The sequence below is a fragment of the Ovis aries genome, chromosome 6, assembly GCF_016772045.2.
Source record: "Ovis aries strain OAR_USU_Benz2616 breed Rambouillet chromosome 6, ARS-UI_Ramb_v3.0, whole genome shotgun sequence".
Classification (NCBI taxonomy): Eukaryota; Metazoa; Chordata; class Mammalia; order Artiodactyla; family Bovidae; genus Ovis; species Ovis aries.
Window position 1 is genome coordinate 111298701 of NC_056059.1, and position 16336 is coordinate 111315036.

Consider the following 16336-nt stretch of genomic DNA (forward strand, 5'->3'; position numbering starts at 1 on the left):
GGACCTGTTATTTGTGACCATTCAGTTCCTCCAGAAAATAATGTCCCATGTTTTCCAGTTTGATGCCAGTGAAGGTGGGACGATACAGTCCATGGAATTCTCCAGGCCAGAATCCTGAAATGGATTTCCCTTCTCCAGAGGATCTTCCCAACCCAGGGATAGAACCCAGGTCTCCCGCATCACAGGTGGATTCTTTACCAGCTAAGCCTCAGGGAAGCCCAAGAATACTGGAGTGGATATCCTGTCCCTTCTCCAGGGGATCTTCCCCACCCAGGAATCCAACCCAGGTCTCCCGCACTGCAGGAGGATTCTTTACCAGCTGAGCCACCAGGGAAGCCCCCTGCTTGATTAGGGCCCAGCTTAATGACCTTACTTTAAACTGATTACCTCTGTAAAGACCTTGTCTCCAAACAACGTCACATTCTGAGGTCCTGGGGATTAAGACTTGAACATATCTTTCCGGGGGACACAATTCAGCCCAGCACACTGCAGGGCAAAACCCTGGGCCTCTCTGAAGTGCTGCTGAGCAGACCAGCTCATGTCCTCATTCTGGTGCCTAGCTAACCCCCCCACCTCTCCCCCCCAACACACACACACAGATGCACACACACACACAGATACATATACGCAGGCACACATACACGCATAGTCACATACACAAACACATAGACACAGACTCTTAGACACATACACAGAGAGATACACAGATACACACACATATACATACAGAGACTCACACACATACAGATACATACACCCAGACACACACATGTACACACACACCTAGACACTCAGACAGACACATGTACACAGATACAGAGACACACACAGACACACAGATGCACCCACATACATATACAGAGATGCCCACACAGAAATACATACACAGACACACACAGATATATACACACAGAGACAGACCCAGAGACACACGCAAACCCACACAGACACAGATACACAGACAGAGACACACACAGAAGGACCCAGGTACATACATACACCCACCCTAGGATGCTTGGGGTGCGGCTTTCTTTGGTCTGTTCATTCCCGTCCTCAGTCACCGGCTTTGCCTCTTTTTCCATTTCCTTTGCTTTCTGAGCCTTACCAGTGATCTCCTCTTTCAATAAGTTCAGGGCAATTCAGAGAATAAGCAGAGTCATCTCGCACATTCAATTTTGCATGTTTAACCAGAGAACAGTCCACAGCAACCTCAGGGAGCATGAGAGGCGGATAAGTCGGACATCCTCACCCTGTAACGAGGACCTTTCCTGATTCTAAGCCACCCATCTCTGAGTATCGCCTGCCTGCCATTGATCAGAAGTGCCCAGCGAGTGATAATGTGAGGGAGGGGGCTGCACTGAAAACTTGGCCTCCTGTCTGCCCAGCGCCCCAGGCTCATTCTCTGTGCGCTTCCCCTGTAAGCTGTGCGCTTCTGCTCCCCCTGGGTGTGTGCTTCTCTGCTAGAAGTAACCTGTCACTTTAAAAGAAAAAAAAAAGCTGTGGAGTGACCTTCCTTAGGAACGGGTTGCTAAGCGGGTGTTTTTGCTGAGACAGGGCTGCAGCTTCCCAGGGAGCAGCCCAGGAGCCGCCCCAACACTCAGACTTTGCCCTCCGGAATTTTTCAGAAGCATCATCAGGGAGAGCCGCCTCGCTCCACTTTCAACCCAGAAAGCAGAATCTGCAAAGTGCCCTGAAAAGTTCCTTAAGGTAAATCAGTTTTTCCTGGGAGCAGGGCTGGGGCAGTGAGGTCCTGCTAGCGCAGGCCCAGAGCTCAGACTCTCCCCGGGACACCCTGAGCCAATTTAATGAACTGTAAATGTAGGAGACCTTGTCGTTATATTTACGCTTTACTTTCTGAGATGAAAACATGGAGCATGATTCGGCTGCTTTGATTAGAGCCACTGCCTGGTGCCTAGCTTGCAGGAAATGTAAGTCCAGCTCATGACAGCCCCCTGGGGGAGAATGCCTTCTAAAGTCTCCCTCCACTTCCTTCCTGGGACGTGCTCGCCATCCTGTTGCATTCCCATCTCCCAGAAACACTGGTTGCAGGCTGCATTTCCGAGTCTTTTTGTGCCAGTGGTTCAAGGGGCAAAGTACTAGTTACTGCATGCTTCACTTCCCTCAGCATTAGACAGAGGAAGGGCTGCTACAGACAAAGGCTGACTCGCCAAGAGACAAAGACTTCTATCAGCTGCGAATTAAGCTGATCCTTTCCCTTTGTTGCAAAGAGGGGCTCTGAAAGGCTAATAAAGGGGAAATCCATGGATGTTACTGGATGTTCATATAACCTTTTCTGCAAGTAAATTCAGCACCAGAAAGAAATCTCTGGCAAATGGATCTCCTCGAGCTTATTTAAGGAGTCATCCAACCAAACATGCCCTGAACAGCACCGTGGCACCAGGCTTCAGCAAGGTGCTAAAGATTAGAGTGTGCAAAAGGGAGCCAGACCAGGTCAGGAGCTTAGAGTCTGCTGGAGAGACAGACCTATAAACAGATCACAGCACAGCGAGATAACTGCCATAAGAGATAGATGAAAGGCTTTGAGTGCTCAAGGGCTTCCCTGGTGGCTCAGAGGGGAAAGAGTCTACCTGCAATGCAGAAGACCTAGGTTCGATCCCGGGGTCAGGAAGATCCCCTGGAGAAGGGAATGGCAACCCACTCCAGTACTCTTGCCTGGAAAATCCCATGGACAGAGGAGCCTGGTAGACTACTGGTAGACTACAGTTCATGGGACCGACAAAGGGTCGGACACGACTGAGTGACTTCACTTTGAGTGCTCAAAGCACAGAGGGATGACCCCCACGGAGGGCCTGCGAGCACTTGGCTCATCCAGTGAATGCACTGGGCGTATATCACATCCCACAGCTCAGATGCGGTGTTTATAGGTACTCTTTGAAGACTGTATTCACTATATTGAGCTGATAAAATGATTCTATAAAGCTGCTTGCCACTCACCTTTTACTCTAGGAAACAGTGACTGAAAGAACGTGGAGAATTGGGTAAAGAAATCAAACAGGGTGTGTTTGGACCTGCCCAGAGGTCCAGGCTTTAACAAGATAAGACAGAGAAAGCTTAGTGCTGTCCATGGGTAGAAAAGGCTCATGGGCTTGAAGACAGAGGAAGGTTTCAGAAACACCCTAAAAGGAAACAGAAAGGAAACTGCCCTGGGCCCAGCTGAGGTATGGGCAAGAAGCGTTATTCGGTCCAGTGACTCAGAGTTGAGAACTGAAGGTGTTTGTGGGAGATTTGATGTCACCTAAGGTCTTTCTTCGGAGAAGGCAATGGCAACCCACTCCAGGACTCTTGCCTGGAAAATCCCATGGACGGAGAAGCCTGGTGGGGGGCAGTCCATGGGGTCGTTAAGAGTCGGACACGACTGAGCGACTTCACTTTCACTTTTCACTTTCATGCATTGGAGATGGAAATGGCAACCCACTCCAGTGTTCTTGCCTGGAGAATCCCAGGGACAGGGGAGCCTGGTGGGCTGCCGTCTATGGGGTCACACAGAGTCGGACACGACTGAAGCAACTTAGCAGCAGCAGCAGCAAGGTCTTTCTTATGATTCCATTCCCCTCCCTCCTTTTTTTTTAACCCTCCCTATAACTTTCTTCTACTTTTCCCCCCTTTAGGATCACCTTTTCTTAAATATAACACTTTTCAATATTGAGAGCCTGGTCTGTGATGGGCAATTTACTACATATAGTCTATCATTTGAAAAAAAGTGAAAGTTGCTCAGTCATGTCCAACACTTTGCAACCCCACAGACTATACAGCCCATGGAATTCTCCAGGCCAGAATACTGGAATGGGTAGCCTTTCCCTTTTCCAGGGGATCTTCCCAACCCAGGGATCAAACCCAGGTCTCCCACATTGCAGACAGATTCTTTACCAGCTGAGTCACAAGGGAAGCCCAAGAATCCTGGAGTGGGTAGCCTTTCCCTTCTCCAGAGGATCTTCCTGACCCAGAAACTGAACCAAGGTCTCCTTCATTGCAGGCAGCTTCTTTACCAACCGAGCTATCAGGGAAGCCCTGGGCCATGGAGATTCTATCATTTAACCCTAATAAAACAATCACTTATTGAGGTAGGAATTACAATCACAAGTTTAAAGATACAGAAATGTATCTCAGAGGGCTGAGGCATTGCTCTCAAATCACAAAAGCAGCTCTATTTATCATATCACATAACTGAGAAATAGAGCTGGAATTTGAACCCAGGTCCATACAGTTGTTTACAAAGTCCTCACTCTTTCTATAAAACCATGTCTTCAGTGTTCTAGAGTAGGGTGCATATATTATATTATCTTTCTTTCTTTCTTTTTCTCATGGAGATATTAGAAGACCGAACCTATTATGTTATCTTTTAAGCGGCCAAGGTTGAAATGCCTCGCATACAACGCCACCCTTTTCGTATACTCTCAGTCCTTTCCCCCTGCGTCCTATAGAATCTACCACAAGACGCTCTGGGTAGAACTCTGATCACTTGATGGCCCTCAGAGAAGGTCCAATTGTTTGGGTGAAGGTGTCAGTACGTTCCTTGGAAAATATCTTTGGTTTCCCGCATTGAGTTAAACTAAATAAATCAGTGACCTAAAATAGCCAAAGTCCTTTCACAACGGGGAGGTGCTCTGTGCTTTCAGTTGTAAATATTTCCAGAATGCTGGACTAAGAGATACAGTTACTGACATCGCAAAACAAGGGTGAATGTTGAAACAGAGAGGCAGGGGGCCATGGAGGAGGGCTGCAGCGTCTGAACACACGTTTGATAACCATAATGGCAAATCGTGGAGCCTGTCCGAGCTTAACCTCAGAGGATCCCTCATCGCCTCCTGTGCACAGAGGCCTTTACTGCTGGCTGGAAGTGTTCCTGTGAGCCCTAGTGGTGAGGTGCGTCTAGAGAGAACACAAATAAGGCTACACTGAACCACAGCTCTCGTTTTGATGTTGCAGGAGGAAAATATTATTAATGACACGCATTCAATACGCATGATGATGACAAGCTGCATGTTACCGTTAGGGAGTACTGATTTGCTTTCTCAGCAGCAGTGTTCATAACAAGATACATTTTGATGTCATTTGATTTCCTTGGAAATTCATTCAAAGGTAATGATCAGGAATACATGAGAAGGAAAAAAAAAAAATCAACCCCATCACATTTTTCACGTTCTGCTTCTATTTCTTTCATATGCAACATGTTCAATTTATGGAGGCTCTTTTTTTAGCCACTAAAATATTGCAGTTCTCTTTTTCCCACTTCATAATTACCAGAGTTGTGCTTCAGAGAGTTCCCATGTTCTGTGGCATTTTATATTGACTGTCTGCCCTCTGGTTCTCCCCAGATTACCTCCTTACCCTTTTATTTTTCTTAGCTGCTTGTGGCATTTCCCTTCGTCCATTTTTTGTAGCCTGTGAGAAGGTCTGGACAGGAGACAATAGAATTTCAGATGTTTTATTTCCTTTGAACATTCTAACTCCTCGTTAGAGTCAAAGAAAGCTTGAGTGCTTCAGATGAGCTGCTTACGTGACCAAGTCCAGTTAAGATTCCAATTCCACAGCTATTAAGAAGGGCTTATAATATGTCAGCCCTGCCATTTCTCCTGTGCTCTCTCCTTTAATCTTCTCAGCAGCTCAAGGATGACAATGACACGCTGAAGGGCTCAGAATGTGGTCAAGGAAGGCACAGCCAGCAAAGAATGATTAAGCCATTCATTCAACAGACATTTATCATGCCTACTGAGCACAATATCCTAGGCTCTGGGCCTAAAAATTGAGCAAAGATTCCTGCCCTCCTGTAACTTGTGTTCTAATGAGAAAGGACAGATGGTAACAAATAAATATATATGTCAACTGGTGATAAATACCATGGAAAAAGAAACCTCTATACAGTGGCTGGGGAGCTTCAAGGGGGTAGGGGGAGGGGGGTGGTTATTGTAAGCATTCAGAGAGGATGTCTCTGATAAAATGAAATGTGAGCAGAGCCTTGAGGAAAATGAAAGAGAGAGAGAGTCTGAAAATGCTTGGGAAAGTGAGTTCTAAACAGAGCCAGCGCAAAGGCTCGGAGCCAAGAAGTTTCAAGTACAGATCTTACAAGGCCTTGTAGGCCATTGAAGGATTTTGAGCTTAACTCTGTTAAGAGAGGCAGGTCACTGGAGAATTTTGAGCAAAGGAATGACATGACCTCACTTACACACTAAACAATTCACTTTGGCTTCAATACAGAGAATGGATTGTAGGTAAGTGAGGCTGGAAGCAGAGAAGTCAGGAGAAGGTCGCTCAGTCATGTCCGACTCTTTGTGACCCCATGGATCATAGTCCATGGAATTCTCCAGGCAAGAATACTGGAGTGGGTAGCCTTCCCCTTCTCCAGGGCATCTGCCCAGCCCAGGGATCAAACCCAGGTCTCCCATATTGCAGGCAGATTCTTTACCAGCTGAGCCACAAGGGAAGCTGAAGTCAGGAGACTCTTACAAAAAGGCCCTGAGAAACAACCATGCCAGACCAGGGTGGCAACAGTGAGGTGTTTAGAGCTGGCTGGATTCTCAATATAATATGAAGGTGAAGCAGGTAAGGTTTCTGATGGATTGGACATGATGCGTCATGTGAGAGTCACAAAGTTTCTGGCCTGGTAGGGGAAAAGATGGAGTTCTGTGCATTATAGCATGTAGATGACACCACTCTTATGGCAGAAAGTGAAGAATTAAAGAGCCTCTTGATGAAAGTGAAAGAGGAGAGTGAAAAAGTTGGTTTAAAGCTCAACATTCAGAAAACTAAGATCATGGCAACTGGCTAACAGATGAAGAAACAGTGGAAACAGTGGCATATTTTATTTTTGCGGGCTCCAAAATCACTGCAGATGGTGGTTGCAGCCATGAAATAAAAAGACGCTTACTCCTTGGAAGAAAAGTTATGACCAACCTAGACAGCATATTAAAAAGCAGAGACGTTACTTTGTCAACAAAGGGCCATCTAGTCAAGGCTATGGTTTTTCCAGTAGTCATGAATGGATGTGAGAGCTGAACTATAAAGAAAGCTGAGTGCCGAAGAATTTATGCTTTTGAACCGTTGTATTGGAAAAGACTCTTTAGAGTCCCTTGGACTGCAAGGAGATCCAACCAATCCATCCTAAAGGAAATCAGTCCTGAATGTTCATTGGAAGGACTGATGTTGAAGCTGAAACTCCAATACTTTGGCCACCTGATGTGAAGAGTTGACTCATTTGAAAAGATCCTGATGTTGGGAAAGATTGAACGCAGGAGGAGAAGGGGACAACAGAGGATGAGATGGTTGGATGGCATCACTGACTCAATGGACATGAATTTGGGTAAACTCAGGGAGTTGGTGATGGACAGGGAAGCCTGGTGTGTTGCAGTCCATGGGGTCGCAAAGAGTTGGACACAACTGAGCGATTGAACTGAACTGTGCATCATAGCAAGGAAGGCTGCAGGACATGCAGATTCAGGGTGATGACAAGGAGCTTGTTCGGGGCATGTTAAGCCAAGAGACCATCTTCTCAGGTGGTAGAGTGGTAAAGAATCCGTCTGCCAATGCAAGAGATGCGGGTTTGATCCTTGGCTCAGGAAGATCTCCTAGAGAGGGAAATGGCAACCCAATCCAGTATTCTTGCCTGGAACATTTCAGGAACAGAGGAGCCTGGCAGGGTCACAAAGAGTTGGACACGACTCAATGACTGAGCACTCACACAGAGGAAGGTGTCTGTGGAGCGTGTGCACACTTGAGTCCGGAGTTCTGGGGAGGTGTGTGGACCTTGGTCTAAATGTGGGGAGTGTCAGTAGGCAGACAGTAGTTGAAGCCGAGAGGCGAGACAAGCTCACTAAGGGAGTGAGCTGAGGGAGGCTCTTCCCCAGACAGTGTCATGTGTGGTGCTCACCAGACCAGCAGTTTGAGCAGGAGAAGCAATGGGCAGGAGAAAAACTGGGAAAGAGTGTGCCTGAGAAGCCAAGAAAAGAAGGTTTGGCAAGAAAAAGAAGGCAACGGGTCACTTTCTTTACTCACTGCCTCTGATGGGGCAACTAAGCTGAGGGTTGAGGACTGAACATGAGACATGGCGACGCGGAGGTCCTCATGAAGAGGAAAAGCTAAAAGTTTACATAACCTCCTTCTCCTTCTGCCTCTGTAACTCAGCTTGCTCCTTGCAAAGTCTAGATCACGCAGGTCACGTAGTCTCAGAAAGTGGGGACTCACAGCACTAGAAACTAGAGCTTATCTCACTCACGCTTGTCCTGCTCTTTGCAACTGCCCAGCCCCTGCAAACCTGTTTAATCAAGTGTAAGGGTCAGGCACCCCTCTCCCCATCTTGACTGCTGTTCCCACATGCACGTGAAATCTCTTAGTTTAAACCAGCCTATTAACAGCTGGTGTTGCCCACTGTAGTCTGTCTATAAAAGCTCTGTAACCCCTTTGTTCAGGGCTCAGAGCTTGGAGTGTTAACTCCTCTGGGCCCTCTGGAGTAATAAACCTGAGTTCTCCAACTCTCTGAGTGTGGTGCTTGGTTTCTCGAGGACTTGTTTCTGCAACACTCAGAGATGCTGGCAAGAGCACTGTCGGGAAGTGTTGGGCTCAAAACACTGATTTGGAAGGAGAGGGTCTGAGGAGTTCCTTGTAGAGGGCTGAACAATTGAGTGATGGGTAGAAAGAGACATGAAACCCAGAGAGAGCTTTTTTTAAGGAAACAGCCTTTGTACACAGATAGGAATGAACCCCAAAAGCAGGAAGAATGGATTATGCAGGTGAAAGGGGGGAGACTGTCTGAATCAAGGTCCTGGACGAGGAGAGGGCAGAAGCAGGACCCAGGCAGAGACCTTGGCCCAGATGGGAGCAGGACAGGCCACAGGAGCTAGTGGAAGCAGAGGGGGATGCCATGGCTCAGTGGGGTGGGACAGCAGAGGGGAGGGGGCCTCTCTGGCCTCACCTCTTTGCCCTTGAAATGAGAACCAAGGCCAAGAGCAGAGAGTGAGGGACAGTGGGCATTTAAAGGGAGAGGAAAGTGAAAGTCACTCAGGCGTGTCTGACTCCTTGCGACCCCATGGATTGTAACCTGCCAAGCTTCTGTGTCCATGGGATTCTCCAGGCAAGAATACTGGAGTGAGTAGCCATTCCCTTCACGAAGGGATCTTCCCAACCCAGGGATGGAACCCAGGTCTCCTGCCTTGCAGGCAGATTCTTTACCATCTGATCCCCCAGGGAAGGGAGAGGAGAGGCTATGAAATAATCCTTCCAGAGCTAGATTTCCACCAGGGTCATCAGACACCAAGGGCAGAACCCTCTCCTGAGTCCCACCTCCTGCACAGGAAAGCCAGGTTCCTTGCCAAGCTCATGGGGATGGGACGTCCAGCCTCCTTCCTTCTCCTCTAGGGTTCGTGTCCATCAGGCCTGGGGCCTAAGAATGTATTCCTTGGGGCTGGACTCAGCTCAAACACTTCCCTAGCCATCAAGCTTAGCTTTAGAGTTGTCAATAGTAAGAAGAAGGATGTTTGACTGAGTTCAAAGGGCCTGACTTCTGCTTTGTTCTTTGCCTGTCAGGGAGGAGCCACCACAGAGAAAATGAAGTCCAAGGAAGAAAAAGTGAAAATAATTACAGAGGTGAGTGGTGGCTTAGATGCACCTGACGGATGTGTGAGTATGTGTGCACATGTGTGTCACACGTGTTGGTGAACGGAAGGTAGGCCAGCAACAAGCACTTACTGCACACGTGCTGCAGGTGTGGGGCTTCCACATGGCTCAGAGGCAACGAATCCACTCGCAATGCAGCAGACACAGGAGATGCGGGATCGGTCCCTGGGTCAGGAAGATCCCCTGGAGGAGGGCATGGCAACCCACTCCAGTGTTCCTGCCTGGAGAGGCCCATGGACAGAGGAGCCTGGCGGGCTGCAGTCCATGAGGTCGCTAAGAGCTGGACTTGACTGAGCATGCTTTGTCATCATCTCGTGTATTCCAACAGACAGTGGTTCTGAGTTACCACCTACGACAGGGCCCAGTTCTGCTGAAGCACCTGGTCTCTAACGAAACTCAACATGAGGGCAGCAGTTACAGATTATGACCGCTAATAAAATCCCCACAGAGCCCTGCAATTTCTAACTCTTTTTGTGCAAAACGTCATTAAACACCGTATGGAGCAGAGGAGGAAGGCCAGCTCCAGTTTGGAGATTATAGACCACCAAACAGAAAAGAAAGTACTCCTCTCAGTCTTTGCTTCTCTCTTGGCTCCAGAGCTCAGTGACTTCAGATCACAGAGGCAGAAGTGGGACAATGTGCTGTTTTCAATAGGTACTTCACAAGCCTGAAGGAATCCAGATCAGACCAGGAAGACTCACTTTAAGCAAGATAAGTACTAACAACTTACCTCCATCTACCTGTGTTCATTCATTCATGCAACAAAGATGGACTGAGCCTCTGGTCCCTGGAGTTACAACACTGAATGGAATCCCGAGTCCTCTCAGAATTCACATTCAGTCTAATTTGAGGGCCTACTGCACAGCTTTCCACTTACAGAGGATCAAAACTTGTCTGGAAAGCCAAAAAAAAAAATTATGAATATTTCTCACAAGTCAGTTCTAAGTCAATAAGAACTTTGACTTGAATTAAGAGCCACAGTTGCACACTCAACATTAATGTCTTATAATCCAAGTTGGTGAATTCCTGGTAGGCCCTGAAGAAGAAGGCTTAAAAGAGAGTGGGGCTTCCGCCCAGCGGACGGCAGTTGGATCAAGTCCTGGAGACAAAGGCCATGTCCTTTCACTGGCTGGGACCTCAGTTCCCTCTGCAATTAAGGCTCAGGTCTCCTCTAACCTGAGGCCGAGCACATTGATGTGTGGTTAGAGCCCAGCTCAGCAAACTGCATGCCATTTCTTTGAAACCTTACATGATTCAAATCCATGCTTTGTGTTCCAAATTCCAGTAGAAGTACCAAAATTTCCCAATTTCAGGAAAAAAATGTCAAATAAGTCTGGTATTGCAGGAGAGGTTCTAGATTCATTTGCAACCTCTTTTACACCCAGAGGTGCTTGCACTCTGGTTTGAAAAAGCCGGACTGGAAAACTTTAAAGCTGGAAACTAGAGAAGCTTCAGTTTTTAAAACTTTTGACTACAAATTTAGAAAGCATCATGTGGAAAAAGAAACCAGATTGGCACTGTTGCAGGATTTCTCCCTTTTCAAAAAGACCTGCAAAAATTTCCATTAAGTCCAAACATCCATGGTGATTTCACACATATCTTCATTAACCTCTACCTGCTTGTAAGGCTGGGAGCAGAGAAGCCCAACCCTGGAAACCCTTAGGGTGATCTGTCTTCTTGGGCTAGGGGGTCTCCATCTGGGTCAGAACATCGGTCCTGGCAGATCCACTTGCTGGTGGCCTCATGACATTATGACTTTTGAAGGAAGTCACCAGGCACCTCTTGTGCCCACAAGGTCTGGAACACAGTGAAAGTAAAAAGTCACTCAGTCGTGTCTGACTCTTTGCGACCCCGTGGACTATACAGTCCATGGAATTCTCCAGGCCAGAATACAGGAGTGGGTGGCCTTTCCCTTTTCAAGGGCATCTTCCCAACCCAGGGATCGAACCCAGGTCTCCCGCATTGCAGGTGGATTCTTTTACCATCTGAGCCACAAGCAAAGCCCCCTGGAACACAGTAAGCACCCAGTTAATGCCCCAGGCCTGAATGGGCACCTGGGGCCATGGAATCTCCAACACCATCTCATTGACCATCTTTCCATTTGGATACAACTTTTCAAGAATGTGTCTCTTTGGAGCAAAGCAGATGGTGGCTGTGTAGCTCTGTCAACTGTCCCTTCACCCACGTTCAGCATTAGGGGGTGTAGGGTCCAGGCCAAGGCGGTCATTGGAACACCCAAGAATCCCACCCCTCTTCCTTTCTTACCATTTTTTCCCGATTTACACATACACACCAAGTGACCACACTTCCATTTGCATTTTCACAAAGGAGTACATTGACGACGGTGAGGATGCAGAAGAGGAAAGACAGAAGAAGCCCTCGAAGGTTCCAAGACAAAAGAGAAAGAAGCAGGTAAGGATGGCAGAAGCCCGCGTCTGCCTACTGAGCTGCCGGTTAAGAGCCCACCGCATCCAGAGGGGCTGCGCGGCCTCCCGCGGGTACCAGCACTTGGGATTCTCTGGAGGAGACAGGGATGAGGGTGGGTGGTCCAGGTGAAGGACCCCGTGTGGGCCTCATGGATGACCCTCACCATGAAGCAGTGTTTGGAGCACCCTTCCCCTAAGGTTTCTCCCATCCCTGGAGAGAAGTTTAGAAATGCTGGAAAGAGGCCCTTCAGTACTGTCATTGTCAACCACAAATCAGCACTTGCCATGGCTGCTTGCCATCTGCCTCTTCCAGGATTAAAGCACGTGCTGCTGAAGCCACTGACCTCCAACACCCCTAGAGGAGCTCAGGGTGGAGAGCAGACATGAGGCACTCTGTGCTCTGGGAAATGGGCAGGATCTGTCTTTAGATAGATGTTCTCAGGAGCTGATTTTACGAGCCCACTTCTTATATCTCCTCGTATCTAGAAAAACACTCATGGTGATGACTGTTTCTCGTGACTAGCAGAAGCTTCAAGAGACCAGCAGAAACTTTCTACAAAAAAAATACATGCTCGATTGCCTGTACCCACCCTTTACCAAAACCACTAATATACCGTCTTTCCCCCTCCCTCTTTGGAGCAGCTTCTCAGAGCTATCAGAGGTGCTGTCTCCCAGGCTGCAGTCCTCATTTTGGCCCAAATAAAACTTAACTCGCAGCTCCCATAGTGTGCATCTTTTTTTTTTTTTTTTAAGTCGACATCATCAAAGGCCATAAACTAAGATGTGCAGTAGATGGCAGTGCAGGATAGCAAATCCTGGGAACTCCCACTTTCTCCAACTCCAAGCCCAAATTCCGCCTCTGTCTAAACCAGAGGCCAACCCCCTTCTCCCTGGCGGAATGCTGGCTAGTGGTCCCGCCCCTGGCCCTGCTCTCCCTCAGAAGCTGCCCTCCCTGGGTTGGAGCATCCTGGAGTAAGGTCCACCTTCTCAAGGTAAATAGATGCCCTTGCCAAGGAGTCGTCCCCTGCGGAGGGAGGCAGGAAAGATCTCATGGAGGGGCGGTTTGCTCGGGAAAATCCAGATGCCAGCAAGGGAGGAGGGAGGAGGAGGGAACGCCATTTTGAACCAGCAGTCACGTGATGGGGCTGCCTGGAAGGGGGGCCAGGGAAGTGGGGAGGGCAGCGGGAGAGCTGAAGTCTGGAGGGAGACCCCCTTTTCAGCTCCCCGCCTCACCCAGCACCATCCCACTGGGATAAACTGGGCCACGGCGCCTCCTTCTCTGCTGGTGGATGGAGCCGGCCGGTGGAGGTATTGGGGAGAGGGAAGTGGTACCCGGCCAGAGGGCTGGTCCCCTGGCCACTCAGGGAGCTTTAACCCTTCCTGCAGGGCCAGCCGGGGGCCAGGGAGCCCCAAGGAGGCAGCAGATGAGCAAGTGCAGAAGCAAAGAGCTCAAGTCCCTAGTTCAAGGCCACAGGCACAGTGAGCAGGGGTGAACAGGGTGGATGTGCAGCTACTGAGCCAGAGGAAGGCACGGGGATGGAGAGAAGATGTGCGCTTTCCAGAGACATGTCTCATTCCTCCACTGCACAGGAGCCCTGATCACAGACCACGTGCAGTCTTCCAGGCATTGTGAGAAATCTGGGGGACGGTTTCTAACCCCAGTGGCACTTCAGAATCACTAGGGGATTTTTAAAATATATATCAGATGTCTCAGGTCTACCCCAGGACATTTATTTAAGTCAGAATGTCTGTGGTTTACCAAGTGCCTGATAGGTAGCAGCATCTCAGTGAATGGGCTTTTTATTTCCCTTCGTTTACAGCAGGGAAGGAAGGTAGGCAGTTCACTAAGTCACCTAGGGTCCCGTTGTACATCGGGGTTCAGAGCCCAGCCTTTGGCTGGTCCAAAGGCCGTCACTCACCTGCGGCCTCCATTGCTCCTTCTGCTCACCTGCAGACCCTCCTCTAAGAGTCTGGGGGAGGAGTCAGAGGCTGGTCTTTGCCTTAGATTAACCCAGGACATTTTGACTGCTTCTTTCAAATGGGCTTCCCTGGTGGTTCAGTAGTAAAGTACCCGCCCACCAATGCAGCAGAAGCAGTTTCAGTCCCTGGTCAGGAAGACCCCCTGGAGTAGGAAATGGCAACCCACTCCAGTGTTCTTGCCTGGAGAACCCCATGGGCAGAGGAAGAGGAGTCTGGCGGGCTGCAGTCCATGGGGTCGCAAAGAGTCAGACGCAACCGAGCTTACTCTCTCACCAAATGAGTTAGAGCTGGGATCAAGCAGTCTGATACTGATTTTTCTAGTTCCCTTTCCTCCAAATTTTTACAGAGCGCTACACATTGTACCTAGAAAAAGTGAAAATACTCATTTTATTTTAGGATGCCTGGGTCACTCTCTCCATCAAGAAACCTCTTAGAGAAAGGATCACCACTGCTTCCTGTGGGGTGAGGGGGTGATGACCACAGAGACCCAGGTGACAGAGACCAGGATTATCTAGGTCTGAATAGGATCAAGGCCTGTCCCTTTGCTAAGCGACCCACCTCGTCCCAAGACAGGATCTGAGTCAACCGAAGCTTTGGGAGCCACAACCTTGACCCTCTGCCCATAGCTGCCGGCTGCCAGCCGCGAGGAAATGGTGTCGGAAAACTCCCCAGTGGACGACCAACAGGAGCCGGTGCAAGAGGGCTCTGACACCCGCCTCCTGGGCATGATGAGCCGACGGGGCCCCCGGAGTAAGTGTGTCTGCGTTCAGTTCATTCAGTATTTATCTGCTGCCTCCTGTGATCGGCACAGAGTAACACGGGCACTTGTCATGGGAACTGGTTGTTTTTTTCTTTTTTGGTACGTGTCCACCACCCTCCACAACACTTCAACCCAGTTCTGAGAGTAAATTTCTAGGTTAGCATCTGTCTGCGAGACAGGACACAACCACAGGACATAGTTATATAGCTACAGAATTTTGGAAGCACTCAATGAGATAGAAATGGTGCAAATAATCAGATAGGTAGAAATTCAAAGGCAGGTGAAATAGCAAGGCATATTTGTCAATGATGGGACTGGAATCAGATGTTGGAAAATCTGAGGATGTCTCTGAGGCTCTCGGAGACCTTGTCCTTTGAGGATCCCTTCTCTTACCCCTCCCCCAACCCCTCCCACAACACATACACACTCAATTTCCCTTCCAGGAACCATGGCCTGTATTTTACCACAGGATTACTCTTCCTCATCACAGTGACCATCATTCATTATCTGCTCGTTGTAGGGAAAATTAGTACCCCTCACTTGTTGCTTAAAAAAAAAAAAATTCTATTTACTTAATTATTTGGCTGCTTCAGGTCTTAATTGCAACACATGGGATCTTAGATCTTTGTTGCAGCATGCAGGATCTCTAGCTGTGGCATGCGGAATCTAGTTCCCTGACCAGCGATTGAACTCTTGCATTGGGGAATCTTAGCCACTGGACCACCAGGGAAGTCCTTGTTCCTTTTTTCCAACAATGGACTAGACCAGAGAAGGAAGTGTGTTACACTTCTTAACTGTTACATAATTACTACTCAGTTGTTACCCTATTTCCCTGCAACTAGTTCAGTTCAGTTCAGTCGCTCAGTCCTATCCAACTCTGCGACCCCATGAATCGCAGCACTCCAGGCCTCCCTGTCCATCACCAACTCCCGGACTTCACTCAGACTCACGTCCATCGAGTCAGTGATGCCATCCAGCCATCTCATCCTCTGTCGTCCCCTTCTCCTCCTGCCCTCAATCCCTCCCAGCATCAGAGTCTTTTCCAATGAGTCAACTCTTCACATGAGGTGGCCAAAGTACTGGAGTTTCAGCTTTAGCATCATTCCTTCCAAAGCATCAATTCTTCAGCGCTCAGCCTTCTTCACAGTCCAACTCTCACATCCATACATGACCACTGGAAAAACCATAGCCTAGACTAGACAGACCTTAGTTGGCAAAGCAATGTCTGCTTTTGAATATGCTATCTAGGTTGGTCATAACTTTTCTTCCAAGGAGTAAGCGTCTTTAAATTTCATGGCTGCAGTCACCATCTGCAGTGATTTTGGAGCCCAAAAAATAAAGTCTGACACTGTTTCCACTGTTTCCCCATCTATTTCCCGTGAAGTGATGGGACCAGATGCCATGATCTTCATTTTCTAAATGTTTAAGCCAACTTTTTCACTCTCCACTTTCACATTCATCAAGAGGCTTTTTAGCTCCTCTTCACTTTCTGCCATAAGGGTGGTGTCATCTGCATACCTGAGGTTATTGATATTTCTACCAG

At 48.4% G+C, this 16336-nt stretch overlaps 1 protein-coding gene across 8 annotated transcripts in view; it reads left to right on the forward strand.

The window, feature by feature from the left end:
* The first annotated feature begins 1530 nt into the window (after nt 1-1530).
* The window catches only part of CC2D2A (coiled-coil and C2 domain containing 2A), a 129255-nt gene continuing 114449 nt past the window's right edge, over nt 1531-16336 (forward strand). For 3 of the 8 annotated variants that reach the window (XM_042251882.2, XM_042251884.2, XM_042251888.1), the window contains exons 1-4: nt 1531-1707; nt 9538-9597; nt 11956-12039; nt 14660-14783. In XM_042251882.2, the coding sequence (XP_042107816.1) occupies nt 9559-9597; nt 11956-12039; nt 14660-14783 (247 nt within the window). In that variant the 5' untranslated portion in view covers nt 1531-1707; nt 9538-9558. Of the gene's footprint in view, nt 1708-9537; nt 9598-11955; nt 12040-12991; nt 13046-13259; nt 13362-14602; nt 14784-16336 lie in introns of those variants that run through there. The other 5 variants (XM_042251886.2, XM_060417684.1, XM_042251885.2 and 2 more) reach the window with 5 other exon arrangements.